The 26,282-nt window shown below is 41.3% G+C and overlaps 1 protein-coding gene across 3 annotated transcripts in view; it reads left to right on the forward strand.

Moving 5' to 3' along the window:
- The window catches only part of EIF2AK4 (eukaryotic translation initiation factor 2 alpha kinase 4), a 97,187-nt gene that overhangs the window by 67,534 nt on the left and 3,371 nt on the right, over nt 1-26,282 (forward strand). Inside the window, exons 24-35 of one of the 3 annotated variants that reach the window (XM_070797253.1) lie at nt 1,961-2,010; nt 2,944-3,112; nt 4,405-4,521; nt 6,227-6,292; nt 9,347-9,517; nt 9,944-10,078; nt 13,150-13,257; nt 13,830-13,958; nt 15,491-15,577; nt 21,421-21,533; nt 24,449-24,507; nt 25,396-25,493. In XM_070797253.1, the coding sequence (XP_070653354.1) occupies nt 1,961-2,010; nt 2,944-3,112; nt 4,405-4,521; nt 6,227-6,292; nt 9,347-9,517; nt 9,944-10,078; nt 13,150-13,257; nt 13,830-13,958; nt 15,491-15,577; nt 21,421-21,533; nt 24,449-24,507; nt 25,396-25,493 (1,302 nt within the window). Of the gene's footprint in view, nt 1-1,960; nt 2,011-2,943; nt 3,113-4,404; nt 4,522-6,226; nt 6,293-9,346; nt 9,518-9,943; nt 10,079-13,149; nt 13,258-13,829; nt 13,959-15,490; nt 15,578-21,420; nt 21,534-24,448; nt 24,508-25,395; nt 25,526-26,282 lie in introns of those variants that run through there. The other 2 variants (XR_011568797.1, XM_070797254.1) reach the window with 2 other exon arrangements.

Genomic DNA, 26,282 nt, shown 5'->3' on the forward strand with positions numbered 1-26,282 from the left:
TGGGCTCCAGAATCACTGCAGATGGTGATTGCAGCCATGAAATTAAAAGATGCTTACTCCTTGGAAGGAAAGTTATGACCAACCTAGACAGCATATTAAAAAGCAGAGACATTACTTTGCCAATACAGGTCCGTCTAGTCAAGGCTATGGTTTTTCCAGTGGTCATGTATGGATGTGAGAGTTGGACTATAAAGAAAGCTGAACGCCGAAGAATTGATGCTTTTGAACTGTGGTGTTGGAGAAGACTCTTGAGAGTCCCTTGGACTGCAAGGAGATCCAACCAGTCCATCCTAAAGGAGATCAGTCCTGGGTGTTCATTGGAAGGACTGATGTTGAAGCTGAAACTCCAATACTTTGGCCACCTGTGAAGAGCTGAGTAATTTGAAAAGACCCTGATGCTGGGAAAGATTGAGGGCAGGAGGAGAAGGGGATGACAGAGTAGATGGTTGGGTGGCATCACCGACTCAATGGACATGGGTTTGAGTGGACACCAGGAGTCGGTGATGGACAGGGAGGCCTGGCATTCTGCGGTTCATGGGGTCACAGAGTCAGACACAACTGAGCAACTGAACTGAACTGAATTGAACAATTCCATTTTTATTATACAGAGAAAGAAAAAAGTTTAAAAAAAAAAAAAAACAGCTGAGCATGTTTACAAAGATGGGTATTTGAATGCACCTGGTATGTTTGAGATATATATAGTGCTCCCACATGCGTGTGAATAATGACACATATCAGCTTGTTTGTATCCCCAGACTGAAGTGTCAAAAACTTGAACTTTTGACTGTATTTTTCTGGAGGGAGGTCTGGAATCAGGACATTGTCTTTCTTTCATATCTGTGTTTTGCAGCATATTGCAAGAACATGTTTTGCTTTTATGGTTCAAGAGGAAATTCCTTCTATGCCCTTGGATTTAGTTTTTCTTTTGCAGTAAGTTAGGTGGTTTGGGATTATTTTGAGTGAGAGGTGAGTAGGTAGCATACCAGATTTGGGCTCTGCAATGGCAACCCACTCCAGTACTCTTGCCTGGAAAATCCCATGGACAGAGGAGCCTGGTAGACTGCAGTCCATGGGGTCGCTAAGAGTCGGGCACGACTGAGCAACTTCACTTTCACTTTTCACTTTGATGCATTAGAGAAGGAAATGGCAACCCACTCCAGTATTCTTGCCTGAAGAATCCCAGGGGCAGAGGAGCCTAGTGGGCTGCCGTCTATGAGGTCGCACAGAGTCAGACAGGACATGACTGAAGAGACTTAGCAGCAGCAGCAGAGAAAGTACAGAGGGCAAACATTTACATAACTATACTTAAAACTGGCTCCTTATTGTCTAGACATTAGGGCACTAAAATGCAGATTGTTAAACATAAGCTTTCTTTCTGTGAGCAAATATATTAAATCCCTCCAAATAAAAAATAATTGCCCTTTCAGAATTTGACCTATTAGTTAATGATACCACGTCAGATCTCTTGAAGCAATCTGGTAATGGTTTTATAAGCTGTGGTGATTATTACTGGGTGGTTATTAAGAATTTCCTCTGTAAGATCTATGAGAAAGTCAGGAAATTTGTAAGAGGTAATACCCATTTTGACTGCAGTATTATGTGACACTTAAAAAAAAATTCACAGGTCATCATATAACTTGCACAGAATAAAATTTGGCAGAGTATATTTTACTAAAAGTGATTTTTTTCTCAAACTTAAGAACCTAAGAAATGCCACAGCGAATAAGGTTGGTGTTACATCCAGCAGTGAGATAAGCTGCTGACTGACCAACTCAGAAACATTCCAAGGAGTGTGAGTGACGAGCATTGCACAGCTTTGTGAACATTCTCAAAACCACTGAATTGTAAACTTTAAAAGGGTGAACTCTATGGTATGTGACTTACAACTCAAAGGTTAAAAAAACAAAAGGAGTAGTGGTTGGCACCTCTTGATACTGACCTTTGAAACTTTATTTTTCAGGTTCCTTTTGCAAGATATGTGGCGAGAAATAATATATTGAATTTAAAGCGGTAAGAAAAAATGGGGGTTCATTTGGTGCATGTGGGGAAGAAACCCAAAAAGAGTATTTCATCTACAGTGATCGTTACACAGTCAAGTATTTGGAGTTTAAAGTACTGAGCTTGGAAAATGGTCACAAAGCCATTTTGTCACAAAGCGCCAGTACCCCTTTCTATGATCAAGACTGGCATCCTCCTGTTTGTAGGAATGTTGCATTTGGGTGGCAGCCTGAGACTCCCAGTCTTTTCTCTGCCTTCTAAATGTCCCCAAGCCACTTGACCAAGTACTTTCACAAATGGTTGCTTGGAAAAACATCTGGCTGTTCTTGATCACAGATGGCCTCTTTTAAAATTTAATTGAAAAGACAAGTGGCCAGTGGTCTCTGTGTGAAAACTGCCTGCACAGGTAACTGAATAAAAACAGCTTGTGGAGAAGTGGAGGAAACCCAGCAGGAGTGCTGAACCTCCAGGCACTTACCGCTGGGGAAAGGTTTTCATTCACATACCACAGGGGCAAACACCAAGATCTGCATAAATTGGAGCGATGTTGTTGTCAGCAAGGCACCTGACTTTGCAGCTCCTTTCCTGAACAAAGTCAAAGCTCTTTACATGCCTTTATTCTCAATTCCAAGTAAACAGTTACTAATCATAAAGTGTGGGCATCACTGTGTAGAAAGCAAACACTCATGATAAAATTATTTTTCTATGTTATTTCATGTCTATTTCAGACTTAAAAAAATAAATAAACCCCATTGCTTAATAGTGGCAACACTGGGAATTGGAACCTAGATACAAAGCATGACTATTCTGGGCAAATCTATCTTTACGTTCTCTTAATCATACCACTAATTGATTTTTCCATATTATTTCTTTTATTCAACAATCTCTTATACATATGTAATTCCAGCAAGCAATGACCTTAGAAATGCGGGCTTCTCTCCGCAGATATTGCATAGAACGTGTGTTCAGACCTCGAAAATTAGACCGATTTCATCCCAAAGAACTTCTGGAGTGTGCATTTGATATTGTTACCTCTACTACCAACGGCTCGCTGCCCACCGCTGAAATCATCTACACCATCTACGAAATCATCCAGGAGTTTCCAGCACTTCAGGTTCCTTCCCATACCCTAACATCCCAAGGTTATCCCACTAGACAGAGTCCTTCACCAGATTGCATGGGACCACAGAACTGCTCCTCAGATAGTGCTGGCCATGAATCACATTGTTACTCAAGCCCCTGGGAAAGTTTGATGTAGCTTTTGAGACAGTCTCATGCTCTTACCTCCGCCTAGAAAGAAATGAATTTGTTTTTGTTTCTTTGATCGGGGGGAAGCTGTAGTTTCTCCATGCATTCCAAAATTTGAGGAATTCAGATAAGAATCCTAGGATACTTTGAGCATGTTGGGAACCCTCAGCTCCCTCCTACGCCCAGGCTCTTTTTCAAAAAATATGTACTAATTATTTTATTGCTTTAGGTTACATGGAATGCATTCTCTCTTTTTTTTTTAATCAAAGTGTAGTTGATTTGCAACAGTTTTTAATTTTTAAAATTTTTAGCCACACTGCATGGCATATGGGACCTTAGTTCCCCAACCAGGGATCAAACCCATGCCCCCACCATTAGAAGCCCAGAGTCTTAACCACTGGACTACCAGGGACGTCCCCGCCCAGACTCTTAACAACTGGCCTCACTTTGTGTGGTCTCTGTGGACTCCCCAGCCAGTGGAGTGCACTGTGCGCTCAGTGGTTGCTCTCCTTGGCCTTCCCTCCCCATCCCCGCTACACGCCCCTCTTACCCTCTCCACAGTGACCTCCCATCAGTCACTGTGCACCCCTGTCCAGATAGACCTCTCTACCCAGCTGCAGTGGGGGCCCGGGAGCCTGCCTGCAACCTCCCTGATTGGCCAGCCACCTTTTCTTCTCAGCTCTCACAGCACGTGAGACGAGAACCCACGTGCTAGTTGCCAGCTGTTTCCTCCAGGCAGAGATGCTCCTTCAGGGCCACTGTCTGTGCAGCCCACTGCACCTGGCTCAGCGCACAGCTCACCGCCCTGTGAATGCTCCTGACTGTGTGCTTATACTCCACCAGCTGGGAGTATAGGTCACTTAGTACTGACCCAGGTCTTCTCCCACTTTGAAATCTGTGTCACCTTGCTCAGGCTTTTGAACGTAGCTGGAGATGAAAGTATTTCTGATGTGTATGATAAAGATAAAATTATTAATATATTATACTCTGACCACAACAGTGTAAGAAGAATATATATATGAAAAAGTAAACTAAAAGGCAATATGCTAGAATTCATTCCTTCCATTGTGTCAGTTTGGTAAATTGGGGATAAGATTCTAGATTTCGTCAGGTGCCTGTGTTGCTTTTATAATGAAAATAATAATTTCTCTGTCCTAGGAAAGAAATTACAGTATTTACTTGAACCATACCATGTTACTGAAAGCAATACTCTTACACTGTGGGATCCCAGAAGATAAACTCAGCCAAGTCTATGTTATTCTGTATGATGCTGTGGTAAGCACTTAATTCCTTTGAGTTGATATTGAAGGATAATAATAATAGCTTGAGAATTTTCTTAGTCATGTAACCATAAAACTGAATTGGGAATTTTATCTCCTTCCCCTCTTTGCTCTAAGGTAAAAGAAGCAATGGCTCTGATTCTACCAGCAGTTTTGTTTTTGTTTTTCCATCAGTAGTTAACAAGTATTGGTTGAGCTTTTGTTCTGTTCTGAGCCTTGTGCTACTAGTCACTAGTAGCACACCTCCATGGTGTGTTTGCAAGGGTAACTTCTGAAGATTGAATTATCGTATTTAATTTATAAGATAATAAACTTCTTCACTCACTTGCTTCTTAAGGCAAAAGCATCACTAAGTAATTGGTCCTGATACTTGCCTGTAATAAGTTTAAAAATAGTCAGCCTTTACTAAGCATGCACTGTGCTCAGAATATATGTGCCAAGCATTGTTCTAAACCCTTTATGAAGATTAACTTGCCTAAGTTAATCTCACAAGCACTGTTATTGTCCTTTAGAGAGACCAAGAAAGGGAGTATTAGTTTTGATAGTAAAAGACTTATGTCCTGCCCTTAATTCTTCCAGCCTGTCTGAGCTTATCAGTGAAGTCATTTATAGACTGGGGGAGACTGGTTTAGACTTCTCTTGGGGCCTCGTTTATCACCTCATTTATGTGAGACTGGGGCAGCATCACCTCCCATTGCCCTTCCGAATTCAGCCACATCGTTGTATTTATTACCTTCCGGTATTTGTGCAAAGCCTGAAGGGAGGACAGTGAAGATCTTAATTATTACGGTGCTGGGGTGAAGGTGAATCCTTCCTTATCTTTTCTAATTTCTTTTCATTTTAAATATTATTTTTATAATAAATAAGAACATCAAGAAGATACAGTCACTAGCAGTGCCAGACAGCCTATGATTAAGACAGGATAAGCTGGGGAAGTTCGTAATGGTTGACTGGTTTTTGTACACTAAAAAGCTCAACCAGCTTTTATTTCATCTGCCTGGGACACATCAAGGGTCCTAACTTTAGTGTTTGCTTCTTCACGTTTCTTTTCTCCTCCCAAAGTGCTGCTGCTGTTTGGCAGGGACAGATAGAACAGAGTGTCAGTGAGAGGCTGGCAGAAAGCCCAGGGATGGTGCAGAGGCTTCCCATCACTCTTGTTCATATTCTGTAGGCTGCCTGGCAGCATGGGGTGGCACTCGGAGCCTGTCCACACGTGACTTTCATTAGGGGATATGGATCAGTTGACTCTAGCATAAGCACCCCTGGGTAAGCCTCTCTTCCTCTGGGTCACCTCACCATTCAGCAAGTACAGCTCTCCCCTTGTTAATTCTTTTATGTCAGGAATTGTTGTTCAGTCGCTCAGTCGTGTCCAACTCTTTGCGACCCCATGGACTACAATACACCAGGCTTCCCTGTCCTTCACTATCTCCCAAAGTTTACTCAGACTCATGTCCATTGAGTCAGTGATGCCGTCCAACCATCTCATCATCTTTGCCCCCTCTTCTCTTGCCCTCAATCTTTCCCACATTTTAAAGCAATGTTAGTTATATAGCTCATATGAATTGTGGAGGGAAAAAGTCCTTTAATCAGTTCATCCATTTTTCATGATGAGGAGCAGTTTGTCCAAAATGAAGGCTACACCTGTCAGAATTAGCCTGGAAACTGTATCTTGTTCTCATTGTTACCTTCTTCTCCATTAGACAGAAAAGCTGACGAGGAGAGAAGTGGAAGCTAAATTTTGTAATCTATCCTTGTCGTCAAGTAGTGTAAGTATCTTTCAATGGTGTGATTACAGCTCTCTCTGTAATGCTGTGATTCCAGAAAACGCCAAATTCTCACTGCAGTCAGGCAGCGGCGCTTCCCGCCACCTCAGACAGTTTTTCCCTCAAGTAGGTGCCATGGCAACGTCTGGAATTAGGGGAAGAGAAATCAGGGCCATGATCAAAGAATGCGTCTCCATGCTGTTTTCCTGACACCATATCCTTCTCTTCATACTCCTTGCCAAGGCTGTGCTCAGTGGAACCTCCTGCCAAGCATACCTCAGGCTGCTCGGCCTCTGTGGAAGTAGATTCTTCAGGATCGTTTGCGACCCAGAGCTCCACCTCACAGGCCTCCCCCACCTCCTGGTCTTCCAGCACCTCAGAGCTGCATTATAGCTCTGGCTTTTCTGGGGAATTACCTACTCCTAAAATCTCACTGGCAGTGAGGAAAATCTCACCGGGTAAATAGGTTTGTCCTTTCTCTCTTCAAGCATGAGATTGGACCCAGATCTTTGCCAGTCACCCTGACCTAACTGAGTCCCTGAAAAGAAAAAGACAACAGGGATTTCTGGTACGCTGGCCAGGCGGAGTTACTCAGATTCTAGGACACCTACCACGTGTCAGGCACAGTGCTAGGGATGCAAAGAGATGTCAGTGGAAGAGTCCACAGACTGCTTTCAACTTCTTTCATACTGGCCTTTAAAAGCCATGAGGGGATTCATCCAGTATGTGTCTATCCTCAGCTCACAACTTTCACGGGGTGTCACAGTTTAAAGAATTCACTCAAATATTAATAGTTTGCAGGTTGGGAAAGTAAACCAGATACATAGCGCTAGGAACTCTGGAAATTAGACCAGATTACATTTTAAATGTTAACTATTATAGGAGGTATTAATAATTACAGAGTGACTCAATGGCATAATAAATATTCTAGTACAAAGGACAGTACTTATGCAATACCCTAGATATGTACACAGCACATAGCCATGTGCAGAAATAGTCCCGTATGTAAATGACACAAAGAATCTGTCCAAGAAACTGCCCAGTTCAGCGACTCCTTAAAAGGGTTCAAGCCTAAAAGGTTCTCTGAACTAATATCACATTTCAAAATACTTCACGCTTGCACAAGATAGCCACATTGGTTGCTAAAATGTCAGCTTCTTTGCTTTTTGCTGAATTTCTATCCATTAGTCATGTGATGTGCATGTATGCTCAGTCGCTTCAGTCGTGTCCGACTCTGCAAGCCCATGGACCCTAGCCCACCAGGCTCCTCTGTCCATGGGATTTTCCAGGCAAGAGTACTGGAGTGTCTTGCTGTGCCCTCCTCCAGGGGATCTTCCAACCCAGGGATTGAACCTGTGCCTCTTACGTGCCTTCATTAGCAGGTGGATTCTTTACTGCTAGCGCCACCTGAGAAACCCAGTCATTTGATATTAAGCATTAATTCAAAGTTGTGTGTTTGATTAGTGCAAAATGGAAAAATTAGTATCTAATATAGGCATTGGTGGGCTTTCTAGGTGGCTCAGTGGTAAAGAACCCACGTGCCAACACAGGAAACATAAGAGATACGGGTTCAGTCCCTAAGTCAGGAAGATCCCCTGGAGGAGGGCATGGTCACCCACTCCAGTATTGCCTAAAGAATTCCCATGGACAGAGGAGCCTGATGGGCTATAGGGTTGCAAAAAGTCGGACACAACTGAAGTGACTTAACATGCATAGGCATTTGGTACTCTCTTATTTTAAAAGGAAACCCTAAGAGTATTAGAAGAGGGAGTAGAAATACTGCAGGTAAGTTTCAAATATCTGGCCCAGTCTTCATAGTTTACAGATGAGGCACCTAAAGCCCAAAGAGATGCGTGACTTATCCCAGGTTACATGGAGTTAGTTGGTGATAGGTTGAGTACCAGAATCTGGGGGTGTAAATTCTGATGCTTCTGGTAGTTTATTAATGGGGTGGTGGTGGTGGTTTAGTCACTAAGTCGTGTCTGCCTCCTGTGACCCCATGGACTGGGGCCTGCCAGGCTCCTCTGTCCATAGGATTCTCCAGGCAAGAACACTGAAGAGGGTTGCCATTTCCTTCTCCAATTAATGGGATAATGTTTAAAAAAAATTTATTAAGAAAAAAATAAAATCAAAGACATAAAATTTTTTAATGTTGTCTTTAAGATACTAAAGAAATATATTAACACTTAGGGATTTTTTAAAAATACAAGTGATTTATGATTATGGAACTACCTTAAGTTTCATTCATAAGTCTTCATTCAGCTCTTCAATTCCATGTACCTGTTTATAGATGAACCAGGTTCTATCTGCCTATAGTCTCAAAGTAGCTATAGTTTTGCCTCTTAGTTTCCACGTTAGCCCCTGGAGTCTTTTTTTCTGGTTTTATGATCATAGTTACTTCCTCTTTAACTGCACTGGGCCAGGGCCTGTGCCTGGTCCACAGATGGATCACTGCTAGCTGCTGCCCCCTCCTGGCGAAGACAACGAGTACAACTGCGGAGAGCTGGGATCTGGGCCAAGGTCTGAGCCGGAAGAGAAGGCAGCAGGGGCTGCCTGTAGGAGGTGGTATCCAAACTGCATCTCAAGTCTACAAGTAGGAATTATTCAAGGGAGGACAGGGAATTCCCATCCTAATTCAGTGTAGTGTTAGAAGGAGTCAGACTTTGCCTTCCTGTCCCTCATTGACGTGCCTGTAGCCATGGAATTTCACGAGCATGAGGAAGGCAAAGAGGAACAATACTGGCCTGAAAATATATATAATGGAGGCTCTGCTAGTGTCAGGGTCTGCTCTGCTGGGGTGAGCATTCACTGTGTGTAGGACTAAAAATGAACTGTGAGTAGGGACCTAGAGCACTTCGGCGAGGTGCCTTAGAGTTGTTGGAAAACAATAATCCTTAGTGGGGACTGTGGAAAAGACTAAAATTAGCCTTGACCACAAAGTCTACCCTTTTGGAGGTGCAAAAGCTCTGCCACTCCCCCCTGTGTTTAGGAAACATGCAGCAAAGTGAGTCTTTCTTGCCATGGATTTTGGAAGCTAACTGCCTCCTTGCTTTCCAGCTGTGTCGACTCTACAAATTTATTGAGCAGAAGGGAGAGCTGCAAGATCTAACCCCAACCATAAATTCATTAATAAAACAGAAAACAGGTGTTGCCCAGTTGGTGAAGTACGGCTTAAAAGATCTGGAGGAGGTCGTTGGACTGTTGAAGAAATTTGGCATAAAGTTACAGGTTTGGCAATTGTTTGATTCTGGCAGCGCCAATTTGTAGCATTAATAATAGCACAAGGAGGAAATGGGTTTTATTTTATTAATGCTAGTTTAGTGTTTTATTTTTCCAGTAGAACGCTGCTTTCCACATTTTGGAACATTTGACACCTAGTAATAATTTTGGCTTATATCAGAATTTCTTTGCGAGCATCACAATTCCTGTTGTGTGGGAATTCTTACTATGTCAGCCTCAAGAAAGGTGGTTATTCTTGAAGAGAACAGAGCTCCTCTTACTTGATAGGCTATAGTCCAACAGATTGTGTACCAAATATTTTGTTTATACTAAATAGATTGTTCTGGTGTTCATGATGGAAAATGGGGTCTTCAGCATTGCACACTCTTTAAATCTCGAGCCCTTGACACATCCGTGTGGCATTTCCCTTGGCAGGTCCTGATCAATCTGGGCTTGGTTTACAAGGTGCAGCAGCACAGCGGAATCATCTTCCAGTTTGTGGCATTCATCAGACGGAGGCAAAGGGCTATATCTGAAATCCTCGCAGCTGGTGGTAGATACGACCTGCTGGTGAGGGCATTTCTTCCTCAGCTTGTTATTGTAATATTTACTTATTTGGCTGCACCGGGTCTTAGCTGCCACACGTGGGAGCTTTGATCTTCGTTGTGGCATGCAAACTTAGTTGTGGCGTATGGAATCTAGTTCCCAAACCAGGGATCGAACTCAGACCCTGTGCCTTGGCAGCACTGAATCTTAGCCACTGGACCACCAGGGAAGAAATTTTTTGAAACTACAGAAAAATTGAATCACTGGTATTATTGAACACCTATATATATTTCAACTAGGAATAGAAATGTCTTATGAAATGCATTTGTACTATTTTTAACTTTTGTGTAAATAGCTAATAGGTTTACAGGATATTGCAAAGATAGTACAGAGAGGTCTTGTGTACTTTTTATCCAGTTTCTTCCAATGGTTAAAGCTGGTATAACCATAATAAAATACCAAACCCAGGACACGGACCTCCACATACTGTATGTGTCTAATTCTGGGCTATTTTTATCACATGTGTAGATTCCTGTAATTACCACCACAGTTGAGATACAGTGGAATATATTAATAGAACTGTAACTCCTTTATGTCCTTTACCCCATGCCCTATATATGATTGTCTTAAATATTTCCTCAGTAGACACTGAGGTCCGCATTAGACAGTGTTGTGCTTTTTGCTTCCAGTGTCAAACTCTGAAAAACTCAAGAAAAGAAGCAAGTTTACTGTATTTACCCATCTGATGAGAAATCTGGGTTATTTGAATTATTTTTCGCCTATATGAAAGATGACTCTCGATGCTTTTAAGATTTTTTTTGTTTTTTGGTTTTAGTTTGAAGTTCAGTTATGTGTCTTGGAAGGACTTTCTTTGGATTTGTCCTGTTATTTGATTTTTCCCAGCTTCTTGAATCTATAGGTTTGTCTTTTGCTAATGAGCCTCCTCCCAAGCGCCAGCAGTCCTCAGAGAAGGTTCAGTGGGGAGCCAGGACTTCCATATCTGCCTCAGGGTAGTGCGCCCCCCATCAGCAGAGTCAGTGGAGGCCAGGGTCCCTGACTTCCACCCTCACCCAAGCAGTAACAAGGCCCTCCTCCCCTCTGGGGTGTGCCAGAGGAAGCTGAATGGGAAGCTGGAACTTTGACCACTATCCAGCATAGTATGAGGCATTATTTTTTCCACAATTTTTTCAGCTTTACTTTCTTTTTTCTCTCTTTCTAGAACTCTGGTAACACAAATTTACATCTTTTGTTATGCTCCTATGGTTCTGGGACATCTTTCTTTACAGTCTCTTTTCTCTGTTGTTTAGTGATTTTATCTTCAGTTTCTCTGATTGTTTTTCCTGTTATCTCCATTTATGCTGTTGGGCCCATCCAGTGAGTTTTTTGTCTCCCACTTCTTTGCTGAGACTTTACCTTCTTTTATTTGTTTCAAGCCCATTTATGATTCCTATTGTAGCATTTTTATGCTAGTTGCCTTAAAATCTTTGTCTGAGAATTCTCACATCTGTTTCATTTTGTTGGTGTCTGTCGATTTGCCTTTCCTCATTCACTTTGAGATCCTGGCTCTTGTTACGATGCCTGATTTTCAGTTGTATCCTGGACATTTTGAGTCTTACGTGACTAGACTCTAGAACTTACCTAGACCTTCCAGTTTAGGCCTCCTCTGACACTGCATAGTGGAGGCGGGGTGGAGGAGGCAGGGCCCCTTCCTGCTGTCAGTGGGAGTGAAGATCAGGTTCCTCGCTCGGCCTCCTTCTACACCCCCAGGGTGGGAGGGGTGCTGTGTTACTGCTTCCCACAGGCCTCCACTGATATGTAGTGGAGGGTTGGGGGGTGGGGGAGTTGGCAGGTGGCCTTGTTACTGCTGGAAAGTGGTGAAAGTTCCAGCTTCCATTCAGCGTCCTCTGGCACCACCCAAGAGGGGAGAGGTACCTTGTTACCACTTGGGTGGGGTGGAAGCTGGGGATCCTGGTCTCCACTGACACCACTGGGGGAAGCGTTACTCCCAGACAGGAAAGTCCCGGCTCCCCTCAGTGTTCTCAGCTACCACCCTCCTGGGACTTGGTGGGGCCTCTCTGGGTAAGGGGGAATGTCTTGACCCCACTCAGCCATCATGAGTGGGAGTGTCTGTGCTGCTTCTGTGACACTTGGCCAACCAGAGCCAGTATTGTCTACAGATTTTTTATCTTGCTGGGTTGCCCCTTTCTTGATTTTTTTGACCAGAGAGATCAGATTTTCTTTGGGGCTTTTTTGTTTGTTCTTCTTGGCATTTCTGGGATGACAGTTTCTCCAGCACTCAGACCTGGGTACAAGAGGCAAAAACCAAACCCAGGGAACTCACCACATGTGGTTCCTCGGACCCCATGGTCCCTGGTCAGCCTGCCATCTTCTCTCCACTCTCAGAGTCGTCTTATGTTTGCTTTATCTGTAGTGTTCAGGGGTTTTAGCTGTACTTAGAGGAACAGGGAGAAGTGTATCTACCCATCTTGGTCCAGAACCTATGTATCCAACTTTAAATTATCTAGTAACATTAAGTAAAAAGAAAAAGGTGGCATTAATTTTAATAATGTATTTTATTTAATACAGTATATCTAAAATAATATGTAAGCATGTAATCAAAATTTTTTTAATTATTAAGGAGCTATTTACATTTTTTCTAAGTCTTCACAGTTAGCATTTGTTTAACCCAGTATACCCAAATACTATTTCAACATGTAATCAAGTATCTAAAAATTATTAAGAAGCTATTTCACATTCTTTTCCATTCTGAGTCTTTGCAACCAGCGTGTTTTACATATACAGCAAACGTCAATTCGGATTAGACATTTCACATGCTCAAGCCCCATGTGGCTAGTGGCTGCCAAATTGAACAGTGCAGAGCTCGGTGCAGCATTCATTAACATTTCCTGAATCTGCAGGTATGCTTGCTTCTCTCTCTTGCTACACACACACACGCACACACACACTCTTACACACTTTATTTTGTTGAACCCTTTGATAAGTTGCTATTAGAGTGCATGCCCCCAAATCATCGCTTTTCCTATCATCACACTTTCTTCTCCATTTCATAACCAGAGCTGCCTGTCTCTCCCCAGATTCCCCAGTTTAGAGGACCACAGGCTCTGGGGCCAGTTCCTACTGCCATCGGGGTCAGCATAGCCATAGACAAGATAACCACTGCTGTCCTCAACATGGAAGAGCCTGTAAGTACTAGCTCTGCTTTCCAGCATGCTCTGAGATGGCTCTCCTTTTGCAGTCATTCACATGGAGCCCCAGATGTAGTAGCTATAGACTGAGGTTTAGGGAGACTGTCTTTGCTGTGAGGGGCAAGCCTAAATCTTGGTGTCGATACTTAGCCTCTGCTTTCTACCTGGGGGACCTTAGTCCAGTAGCCAGACTCTCCTTACTGGAATATGCTATGTAAATGTGAGAGATTACACTTGTTAACAGACTCATATCAAAGCCTTCTGATCATAATTCTACAAAGAAATGGTTTTTTCCTCTGTGTTTCAGGCAAGATTAGTTTTTCCAGAGAAAAAGAATATCTTCCTAATGACTTAGAAATAATTTCAAGTCCTTTATTTTAAAAGACTAATATAAAAATTTTCTGACTGTGTCATTTTTTTTACCATGTCATTTTGAAGCAAAGACTTGTGCATTTATGTTGCTGTATGTGATTTTAAGGTGCCTGTTTCCATATGAGTGCTGCCTGCATGGTCCCACCTACATGCCCGGAATCTCCCTCCTCTAAATGTAATCAATGTTTCTGATCCAGGTTACAGTAAGCTCTTGTGACCTCCTGGTTGTAAGTGTTGGTCAGATGTCCATGTCCAGGGCCATCAACCTAACCCAGAAACTCTGGTCAGCTGGAATCACAGCAGAAATCATGTATGACTGGTCACAGGTAAGGAGACAAAAAGCGCCTGTAAGTGGAGGGCGCCTAGTCATGGCTTCAACAGCAAATCAGCATCTATGGCTTTAGTTTCTGCCAAACTATCTCTATGATTTCATTTGCTTCCTGTAGGAGTTTCTGATTGTTGGAGTAACAAATTACCAAACTAAATGGTTTAAAACAACACTTATTTATTATCTTACACTTCTGGAATTCAGAAGCCTGAAATCAGTTTCACTGGGCTAAAATCATGGTGTCTGGTGAGGCTGGTTCCTTCTGAAGGCTTTAGGAGGAGAATCCACTTCCTTGCCTTTTCTAGCGCCTAGAAGCCTCCTGCATGCCTGCTTGTGGTCCTTTCCTCCCCGTCTTCAGACTCAGTAGGGTAGCATCTTCTTTCCTCTGCACTACATTTCTGTCCTTCCATCTCGAATTAACCCTCCTGTCCCTTTTTACCAGGACTGTTGTGATTATGCTGGGCCCATCCTGATAACCCAGGATAATCTCCCCATCTCAAGAATCAATCTGCAAAATCCCTTTTACCATATAAGATACCATAGTCACAGGTTCCCAGGGGTGAGGATGTGGACATCTTTGCAGGGCCATCATCCAGCCTAGCACACTTCCCAGAGGCATTCTGTGTCTAGTGTTTTTAGCTTTGTCTCCTTAGGCCTCTCACTGCTGGCCTAACTCCTGCTCTGGGGGTGGAGATGAGAAGAATGGCGCAACCGAGCACCTGGCCTACCCGTTAGAGTGGGGGGCCTTCAGATGGCTGACTTCTCTGCAAGCAGATCACAGAAGGGGCTGCATTACCAGGTGGTCCTCCAAGCTGTACACACATTCACCCTCACTCATGGTGCCCCAGAGCATGAAGAGACGCCTAGGGAACAGAACCCTACCCTTCCACATGTTTATTCCACATTACCTGCCAGCAGCTGCTGCTGGCCATTTTTGTTGTATTATATAAAAATTCACGTCAGAAGTATGCTGAGCAATAAATTATAATCCTTTAACAGAGCAGTATCCTATTCCATTTACTTGTTTCATAAATTGTTAGAGAAGTGTTCTGTCTTAAAGTAAAATTATAAGCTCAGTAATGGTGATTTCAGCCCAGCACAGGGGTGTCCCCTGCAGGCTTCTCTGCTCTGATACTTCTTTGCTTTACGCTTCAGTTCTGCTTTTCACCTTCTACTGTTTCTTTTGTTGCCTTTGTTTTCCCCAAAGGCCTTTTCCATGTGTGTGTGTGTGTGTGTGTGTGTGTGTGTGTGTGTATTAATATTTAGCAACAATCAAGATGTGAAGCTTTTGAAAACCTCTCACTATGTCCTGACCACACTGAGTGATATGGCCCCTTAGAACAATAGTGAAAGCACAGAAAACAAAAGAAATCTTATTCCTCCTTTGAATTCTATACTCTTCTTGCTTAATATTTATTTATATAAACCGTAAGAGCAACATGTTTAGTTATTCACTTTGAGAACCATAGTGTTTTCGTTCTCCTTAACTACGTGAAGCTGTTCCAAGTGCTTTGTGTCTATTTGTTCCAGTCCCAAGAGGAATTACAAGAGTACTGCAGACATCATGAAATCACCTATGTGGCCCTTGTCTCGGATAAAGAAGGAAGCCACGTCAAGGTAAAGACCAGAGGAAATCTTTCACAATTCAACAATCAGATTTCCCAAACTGTATTAACCATGGAACGCCCAACCTTCCCACTGAGGTCCTGGCCTTGGCCATGGGTGGAAACCCATTATTTCATTCTCCTTTTGAATTGCTAGGCCTGTGTTTTGGAGAAAGTGTATGAAATAAGGAAGAGAGAATCTGAATTTGAACACTTTTCTTTGAACTTAAAAAAAAATTACAAAGCTATGACTAGGTTTTTTCTCTACTATTTTCCTCCTTGTTCCCTTTCTCCATCTAAGGAGATAAAAATAATAACTATTGCTAATACTCCTGGCAGACATATCTCTACTTAACTTCCTAACCAATTTTACTATGTTGTATTTAACCCAAAAGGTTCATAAATAGATTACCTCATAACCTTTATTTCTATTTTTAAAGGGAGAAAAATCAATATATTTTCCCTGTTTTTTCCTTTTAATGTCTTTGTCTGGTTTTGATAGCAGAGGGATTTCGGCTTCATAAATGAGTTGGATCCTCTGTTCTCTGGATAATGTTGTTGTAGAATTGGTATTATTTCATTCTTAAATATTTGCTAAAATTCACCAGTAAAAATACTGGGACCTAGATACAGGGCTATCAGATTGCCTCATTCTCCTTGAGTTTTGGTAGTTTATATTCCATTTCACCTAAGTATTCAAATATTCCTCTTACTATCTGCAGGATCTATAGTAATATTCCCTTTCATTCCTGATATGGTAATTTATATCTCCCCCCACCCCCGCTCTTTTTTCCTGATCACCCTAGCTAGAGGTTTATCAATTTTGTCTTCAGAAAGCCAGCTTTTTATGTCATTGATTTTTCTATTTTTTGTTCATTTGTGTTCTATTTTATTCTTTCTTCATTCTGCTAAATTTGGATTTAGAGACAGTCATTAGTTGAGGTTTGCTTTTCTTATCCACTCTTTGACATTCCCTGCCTTTTATTGAAATGGTTAAATAATTTATATGTTATGCAGTTATTGAAATGGGCTTAAATCTACCATTTTACTATTTGTTTTGTTTGTTCCATCTGTTCCTTTTTCTCCCATTTTTTATTCTCTTTTCATGCTTTGTTTTTAGATCAAATAGTTTTTGTTCCATTTTATCTCTATCACTGGTTTACTGACTATAACTCTTATTTTTAGTGGTATTTTTTAATGACTTCTCTAGGGTTTGTAGTATACAACTTGCACATTCTGCCTTCAGAAACTACTGTATGCCTTCACATGTAGTATAAGAACCTTACAACCAAATACTTGCATGTCCCCCACCATCCTTTGTGCTATTGCTGCCAATCTGTTTTCTAAATATGTTACTAACTTCATAATACATTGTATTTTGGTTTTAATTAATCAATTACCTTTTACAGAGGTTTTTGAAATAAAGAGGGAATGTCCTTTTATAGGGCTTCCTCTATAGCTAAGCAGTAAAAAAAATTCACCTGCAATGCAGGAGATGTGGGTTCAGTCTCTAGGTCAGGAAGATTCCCTGGAGGAGGAAATAGCAGCCCACTCCAGTACTCTTGCCTGGAAAACCCATGGACCAAGGAGCCTGGGAGGCTATAGTTCATAGGTCACAAAGAGTCAGACACGACTGAGCACGCGTGCGCATCCTTTATATTTACCCATATATTTACCATTCCTGGAACTGTTTATTCCTTTGTGTTCAGCCAGATAGTATTCTGATTTTATATTCCTTCTGCCTGAAGAATTTCTTATTTCTGATTAGTGCAGGTCTGCAAGTGATGAATTCTCTCAACTGTTCCTAGTCTGAGAAAGTCTTCACTTCACCTTCATTTTTGAGGGATATTTTTGCTGGATATATGATTCATGGTTTATGTTTTTCCTTTTGCTCTTGGAACATTGTCTTGTCTTGTCTTCTGACCTGATAGTTTCTGTTTAAAATTCTGCTTTGATCCTGTCTGTAATTTATCTTTTTATCTTCTGGCACCTTTTTAAGATTTTCCTCTGTCACTAGTTTTCTGCAATTTGAATATGATGTGCTTTGGTGTCATGCTTTATGTTCTAACGGTTGGTATTCACAGAGCTTCTTTGAACTGTAGACTTACAGTTTTCATAAAGTTTGGAAATTATTTAGACATTATTTCCTCAAATGTTTTTCTGTCCCTTTTCCTTCTGGGACTCTGATTACAGAAGGTTAATCATTTGATACTGTCCCACAGCTCATTGGGAGAAGGCAATGGCAACCCACTCCAGTACTCTTGCCTGGAAAATCCCATTGACGGAGGAGTCTGGAGGGGCTGCAGTCCGTGGGGTCGCTAAGAGTCGGACACGACTGAGCATCTTCACTTTCACTTTTCACTTTCATGCATTGGAGAAGGAAATGGCAACCCACTCCAGTGTTCTTGCCTGGAGAATCCCAGGGATGGGGGAGCTTGGTGGGCTGCCATCTATGGGGTCGCACAGAGTCAGACACAACTGAAGCGATTTAGCAGCAGCAGCAGCCACGACTGAAGCGACTTAGCAGCAGCAGCAGCACAGCTCATTGAGGCTGTTCTTTTGTGGGTTTTGTTTGCTTTTTCTCTCTGTATGTGCTTTATTCTGGATCATTCACTGATCTTTTCTGCAATATCTTATCTGCTATTAATCCCATCCAGTGCATTTCCTATTTCAGGTATTGAAGTTTTTTCATCTGTGTAAGTTATATTTGTGTCATTTTTTAAAAATGTCTTCCATTTCTTCCCTCATCATAGTTCTTATTTCCTTTATATTCTTTATAATAGTCATTTTTAATTCCATCATCTTGACATTTTGGTCTGAATTTCTCCTGGTTATGAATCATATTTTCCTTCCTCTTTTTATGCCTGTTAACTTGTGAGTAGTTATTAGACATTATGAAGTTTACATTTTCTTGAACTGTGTTTTATTATGTCCCCCCGCCACCACCCCCCCCCCACCCCTGCTTTTTTTGTTGTTGTTCTGCACAGCTTTCAGGATCTTAGTTCCTGAATAGGGATTGAACCCCAGGCTACAGCAGTGAAAGCTCCCAATCCTAACCTCTAGACAGCCAGGGAATTACCCTTATGTTCCTTTACACACCACTGGACTTTGTTCAGGGATGTAAATATCCTTGACTTTTGCTTCATCCTTTCCAGCCTTTAAGTTTTGTTAGGACAGCCTTTAGTCTAGATCTAATTTAGCCCTACTCCTAAGGCAATGTCCTTTGGAGAATTCTGCCTTAGGTTCCATGTATTATGAGGGCTGTCCACTCTGTAAGAACAAGAACTATTCCCATCCCTGTGGATTTCAGGAATTATTATGCCTACTCATTTCTGCTGGTTGTTTCCCCAGCCTTGGATAGTTCCCTCTCTCCCATGCACAGATCAGTTCTCTGCCAAAGATGTGAGTGGACTTCTATGCAGAGCTTCAGAAATCTTTCTTTCTCTGGGTGTAACTCTCTCCTCTTCAGTCCTCTGCCCCACAGTTTCTAGGCATCCTGGCCTACCTAAGCTCTAGTCTGTCTCCCCAGCTCAGCAAGACTCCTGGCCTCTGGTTTGGCTCCTTCTCCCTGCACTGCAGTCTCAGACTTCCTCAGCACAGTTATCTGGGGGCACTCAAAGACTCACTTCATTCCCCTCCTCTCAGGATAACAGTCCTCCACTGCTTGTTGTCCAGTCTCTGAAAAACAGTATTTATATATTTTGTCTGGTTTTCTAGTCATTTAAGGCAGGAAGGTAGTTCTTAACAATAGTTAATTCTTCATGGGAATGTTTGTAAGTCTCCACTGCCTGCCTGCTTGATAAGTCACAAAATCATAAATGACCCTAGTCCTACTGATCACACCTCTTCCAGAGCAGTGACTGCTCCTGTAATATTACCAAGACATGACTGACTAGCCTCTGCTGGATAATTACAGCATCATAACCCACTGCTATAATGATCAGCAAATTTTAAAATCTTGAATCAAAATCTGCTTCCCCAAATTTACATTCATTGGTCCTAGTTCTGCCTCTAGAATGGTCAAAATAACAAGTCTAATTCTTCCTCTTTCTCTTAACTACCTTCGCATGAATTTTAGGAGACCACTGCCATGCAGTGGACCACTTTAAGTGTCCTCTTTCCTGGTTTAAACATTCCAGTTACTTAAGCCATTCCTCATAAAGTGATTTTCCAAATCCTTCACCTCCTAGTTAACCTCCTCTAGACACATTTAACTTTGTCAGTGTCTGTCCTTAAATGTGATACTAGAATTCTACAAGTGCTCTAAGCATATTCTGACTAAACAAGAAGGGTCTGTAAACTCCTTCAATCCAGATAACATATTTCTCCTAATACAGCCTATAAGTAAACTAACTTTATCTACCATGTAGTTCTTTTGGTCGTCTTGAATTCATCATCAGCTGAAACCCATTGGCCTTCCCACAGTTGTCACCATATCTGACCAGTCTTCTGCAGTGAGGGCTTGATGATAGGACCTCATATTTGTCTCTGTTAAATGTGATCTTGTTCACTTCAGTACATTGTTCCAGCTCATCCAGCTCTTTTGACTCTTCTGCCTCTGTTAGTGGCAGCATATATATAAATACATGTATATTTATAAATATAAAATAGCAACATCTTTATATTTGAAGGGCAAAACATCACTATGTTCACCCATTCAGCAAGTGCATGTTAAGCATTCACAGTGTGGAAGGGATTGAATTTAGGGCCATGAGGGATCCAGGGACATATAAGCCACAGGTCCTGCTGTCAAGGATCCTATAATCTGGTGGAGAACAGAAGACATTCATGCATGATTATGAGCTAGAAAATGCTCAATGCCATGAGAGTCCTACAAGAAAATTCTTTGAGGATTCCTCAACCTGAGAGATTACTACAGAGGTAGAAGGGAAGTCTTCAGAGTGGAGGTGCAGTTAATGCTGAACCCCAATGGATGGGCAGGATACTAAAAAGGCTTTTTAAGCAAAGGAATAACAACGGTAATGGCAGTTCTTTCAGTAGGTGGTCCCAAAGATGGAGGCAGCCCAGCTGAGAACTATTCCGATATTACCCCAAATAGTCCATTTGGAGTGAAGCAGAATTGTGCAGAGGGGCACTTGAGCAGGAGAATATGGTTCTAGCTGGATCGTAGAGAGCCAAAATGCCCAACCAGGGAATTCAGACTTGATTTAGCAGCTAGTAGGAAGCCGGTGGATGTTTTTGGACAGTAGGGAACATCAGAGTATATAAGAAAAATTAACCTGCAAGGAGATGTAACATGGAAGGGAGTGAGGGATAACTGAAGCTGGGGACGGCTGAGGGCAGCGTATCAGACTACCCCAAGCCAATGCAGGGCACTGGCCATGGGAGTGAAGATGAACAGACGGGCGCCATAAAAGTGGGATGACAGGACTGGGGTTTGGAAAGGAGGGGGAGGAGTTGTAGAAATCTTGGTGACTGACCCAAGGATGTTTAAGGGGGAAAACATGTAAAGAATCAAATGAAATGGGAGCTGGTTTGTCTTGGCCTTTTTTTTTTTTTTTTTAATTCTGTCTATAATAAGCTGTTTGAATCTGGACAGGGTTTCTCAGCAGCCACATTTTGACATTTTTGGCCAGATGCTTCTTTGTGGGGCTGTTGTCCTGTCCGTTGTAGGATGTTGAGCTGCATCCCTAGCATCCACCCACCAGATGCCAGCAGCACCCCCCATAACTGTCACAACCACAGATGTCTCTAATTATTGCCAGATGCTCTGTGGGGAGCAAAATCACCCCTGGTTAAGAGCCACCAACCTAAACTGTTGACTGAAGAGTCTTACTATGGTACTCTTCAGCCTGTTGGCTTCAGAAATAATGGGTCTGTTTCATTCTTTTTAAGGTAAAGTCTTTTGAGAAGGACAGGCAAACAGAGAAACGTGTGCCGGAGTCTGATCTCGTGGACCACGTTGTACAGAAACTGAGGACTAAAGTCAGTGATGAGAGGACTACCAGGTAACGTAGTAAACAAAAGACCAGAAAACCAGCTGCAGCTGCCTACATAGAATTTTCATTCATTTACTCTAAGTGTCAGTTTGATCCTTTGGGGAGATAAAGACAGGTCAGGATAACTTTTTTTTTCCCCAAGGTAACTTTTAATGAACCATAGTACAGCTTCTGAATAACTCAATTATATAACTCCGTGTAAAACTAGTCATAACTTACTCTCAGCATTTGTCCTTCATAACACGTCAAAGATTATTTTATCATTTTGAAAAGCCTGAGGAACCACAGTCTAGCTGCCATTTATCTCATTTGGTCTGTTAATCAGTGAACTGCAGTAGTGTTTTGTCACTGGTTTCGAAAGATCTAATATTCTGGAAAATAATAATGTTCTGGGAAAAGTTCTCACTCATCATAGCAATGCAAATTGGTTCAACTGTCTGCATAGGAATTTAACAAAGTTAAAAGCCTTAAATCTAAAAAAAAAAAAAAAAAAATCACCCAGCAATTCCACTTCAGGAATTTACAGTAAAATTATTCCAAAGGGATAGTACCAAGATGTCTATCAACACACATTGTTTATAACAGCAGTTCTCAAATATTTTGGTTTCAGAACCACTTCATACCCTTAAAAATATTTGAGGACCCCCTAAGAACTTCGTTTATGTGGTTTATATCGATCAATATTTCTATGTTGGAAACTAAAATGTAAACATTTTAAAAATACTTATTCTAAAATAACAATAATAAACTCATTACATGCAAACCTAAATAACGGTTTTAATGGAAATAACTATTTTCCAAAACAAAATAAATTAAGAAAGGTAGCATTGTTTTACATATTTGCAGATATTATTGTTTTAATTTTTGTAATCTCTAATGCATAAATAGAAAAAACTACATTGTTGTATTCTTATTATTACTATTAGTCTTACATTGTCTATTTCTGCATTCAGTCTCTTATGATATACACCATGTAGTCTATGGAAAATTCCATTACACATTAATGAAAGGATACAAATAAAAGGATAATTAACATTAGGATTATTGTGAAAATACTTTTGACCTTGCAAATACCCTGTGAGAGGATCTCAGGGACCTCCAGGGTCTCTGGGAACCACACTTTGGGAACCTCACATATATCACAGTAATTCAATGATAGAAGATTGCTCAAATTACAGTAAATACAGTGAAATACTGTGCAGCCTTTAAAAATTATTTTTCTAATAAAGCTGTTTATTATAAGGAAGGATGTCCACAAATAAGATATGATCCCATTTTTGTTGCAACCAAAATATACAGTTCATACACAGAAAAATGTCTGGAATGATGAACCAAATTTTTCATTTTTACAGTTATTTCTGATTAGTGGGATTACAAAGGATCATTTCCCTTGCTTTCTAAATTTTGTAAGTCTTTTATTTATGCTTAGGAAAAAAGTACTCTACTGAGGGACTTCCCTGGTGGTCCAGTGGTTGAGAATCCTCCTTGCAGTGCAGGGTACACTGGTTCAGTCCCTGGTCAGGGAACTAAGAGCCTTCATGCCACAGGGCAACTAAGTCCATGTGCCACAACTACAGAGCCCACGTGCTCTGGAGCCTGCATGCTGCAACTAAGATCTAACACAGCCATAAATAAATAAAAATGTTTTAATACTTTTTTTGACTTACAGCAGTAATTCTTAATCCAGAGTTTTGCCCTTCAGGGGACATTTGGCAGTATTTGCAGACATTTTTGGTTGTGGTCTACTACTGTTATCTAGTAAACACCAGGATGGTGGTGGTTTAGTCACTAAGTCATGTTTGACTTGTGTGACCCCATGGACTGTAGCCAGGCTCCTATATCCATGGGATTTGCCAGGCAAGATATATTGGAGTGAGTTGCCATTTTCTTCTCCAGGCGATCTCTTCCCAACCCAGGGATTGAACCTGGTCTCCTGCATTGCAGGTGGATACTTTACCAACTGAGCCACCAGGGAAGCCCAGTAAACACCAGGGCTGCTATTAAACATCCTATAGTGAAGAGGACTGACTCCCCACCTCCGCCCCAGCAAAGAATTATCTGACCCAAATGTCAGGCTGAGAAATCCTGGCTTATATAAAATAATGTTCTTGCTTGGATGCCTTCCCTGAACCTGGCCCCGCCCCCGCCCTTCTCCACCTGGCTTGAATAAATTCACTGTCAGGCTTTTTCTAAGGGTATATATGTGTGTGTTATATATATATAATGTTCTTGAAGCCTCTAGATATTAGGATTAAAAATCCAAATCAAAGGCAGAGCTTTAGAAAACAAAAAATAGTCAACAAATTAATAGCGACTATTAGTAATAGTACAGGCAGACATTATTAAGACACTTAACTGGCCAGATGGGATTTAGTTTTAGCAGGGAAGGGCTTAAAATCTTTCTTCCATGTGAATGATTATTTCCCTGTTTTCCCAAGATAGAGTGCTATTATGTCTCTCAAAGGCTATAAATTAATTCAGTCTTTGAAAGAACATCCATTCACAGCTTCTGAAAGAATCTCATTTACTAAGTGTTCTCTTGTGGGTGATCACCAAGGTTGCATCCATAATGAAGGTGGGGCATTGCTAATGTTTCCTTGTATTGTGAGGAGAGCAGAAAGAACACCCATTGTATTTCATTGAAATTAGTTTCTTACGTTGAGCCAGTATTCCAAACCCAGCTGAATAAATCAGAATGCTGTCTCTAAGAATGTTAATTTGAAGTGACATCCTTTATGATTTTTATTTGCTCTTAATCAAAAGCATAATTAAGTGAAAATTTTGTTTTCCTCCACTAATAACCAATATTTATTAAATATCAGTATATTTAATAGAAAGCCTCTAAGTGTAGCTCACTATAAATTATGTGTTGCTTTTGTCTTAGTGACTGTTTATTCTAATTGTTTTTGTTTGCTTGTTTTTAGAGAAGCTTCCGATAATCTTACAGTACAAAATCTGAAGGGATCATTTTCTAATGCTTCAGGTATAATTACTAATTGTAACTTAAACATAATAATGCTTGTGTGTGTGTACATGTTTGCTCTAAATACTTAGAACTGTGGCTAACTCACTGCATCAGTAATATCCTCTTAAAGTAACATATGTACAATTAGTTATACCAAAAAGAATTAATCCCTATGAAACTTACATTCTAGAAAATGATAAAAACCACTGGGAGTTTGGTGACCCTTCTGGTCCTGATATGTCTCTTATTTTTACAAGTGGTTTAATCTTTCTTTGATTCAGTTTATTATGTAGATCAAATGTGGATAAATTCTCCCCATATAGAAGATTGAAGAAAAGTATTTTGAAATGCCCTGGAGACACGCTGTACATTTGTTTTCATGAAAGCTAAGAGGAAACAGTGGTGATAGTTACACCTTTAGTTTTACTACATTTGTCAACCCAAGTGAAAAGGAAATGTCCCAGTGAAGTCCACGAGAAGACATTACTTGACTTTTAAGAGAATTAAGTCTTTTGGGTTCATTTCTGTTAGCAGGCTTTCTGCCACCATCAGATTTCAAATACTTAGAGGAATTTAAAGAATTATAGTTTGGGAAATGTTAAGCTTGCCTTTTTTTTCCTTAGGTTCATGAGGGTTGACTCATATTGCCTCCCTGTGCCTTTGTCACCTCCCACTGAAGGAGGGAAGGCCGGTGATCCTGACAGAAGTGTCAGAACTACTAGGGGATAATTGGGGTTCTGGGTTTATGGGCCAGTGCAGACAGTTGCAGAGACAAAAAACAAGGCTTAGACATAATCCAGTCCATAGACCCACCCCGAAGTGGATTCTAATCATCTCTGCCAGCTCTGTGGTGTGTAATAGAAAGTGGGACCAGATAAGGCCATAACTGCTAAAACTCTGTTTCAGGTTTGTTTGAAATCCATGGAGCAACGGTTGTTCCCATTGTGAGTGTGGTCGCCCCAGAAAAGCTGTCAGCCAGCACCCGACGGCGGTATGAGACTCAGGTACATGGTCAGTGTCCTCGGCTTTCTAACATGAGCCGCAAAGGAGAAAAAAATAAGAAAGGGAATGACGGAACAGTTTCCTGGAAATGTTTTTCTTCCCAATTCCTGAACTTGGTGACTTCTGAAAATTTCACCAACACAAAGCGTCTCAGGTGCCAAGATTCTGCCCCATTTGTCCTCCAAAGAGCCCTCAGTATACACTGTGGGCACCCGGAAGCAGCTGTTGTCAGAATTACTGAGTCCAAACAAAAAGTTCCTGATCCCATTTGGTTTTGTTGTACATAACAAAGCAGAAGAGATCCTCCACAAGACGTGTAGCAGGTTTCTCTCTGCATACATGTTTTTGGTATCTGTTATTTGCCTGATTCTGTGCTAAGTGCCAGGTAAAATGGAAAACACGTGACATGGCCACAGTCCTCAAAGACTTTATAACCTTAGAAGCATATATATAGTTGGAGAATAGAAAAAAATCAGTACTAGGATGCTGAATTAAGTATACTGAATGAGTGTTAGAGTATGCTACAGACATGGGGGAGAGAGAAAGATCAGTGTCTGTATGGATGACCAAGAAAGGCTTCGTGGAGGGGATCCCTGAAGGATTTCAGCAGGCAGAGAGGGAAGATGAGGGTGTTCCAAATAGAAGGGACAGAGGGAAGGACAGCGTAGAAAAGCTACTGAGCAGAGTTGGGACACTGGCCTCACTTGGGAGTAGGGTATGAGAGGGTAGCCATTACTTAGGAACATAATTAGACTGAGACACAAAAGATCAAGTTACCTCATTTTGTTAGC

Source organism: Bos indicus, chromosome 10 (genome assembly GCF_029378745.1).
Source record: "Bos indicus isolate NIAB-ARS_2022 breed Sahiwal x Tharparkar chromosome 10, NIAB-ARS_B.indTharparkar_mat_pri_1.0, whole genome shotgun sequence".
NCBI classification, from domain to species: domain Eukaryota; kingdom Metazoa; phylum Chordata; class Mammalia; order Artiodactyla; family Bovidae; genus Bos; species Bos indicus.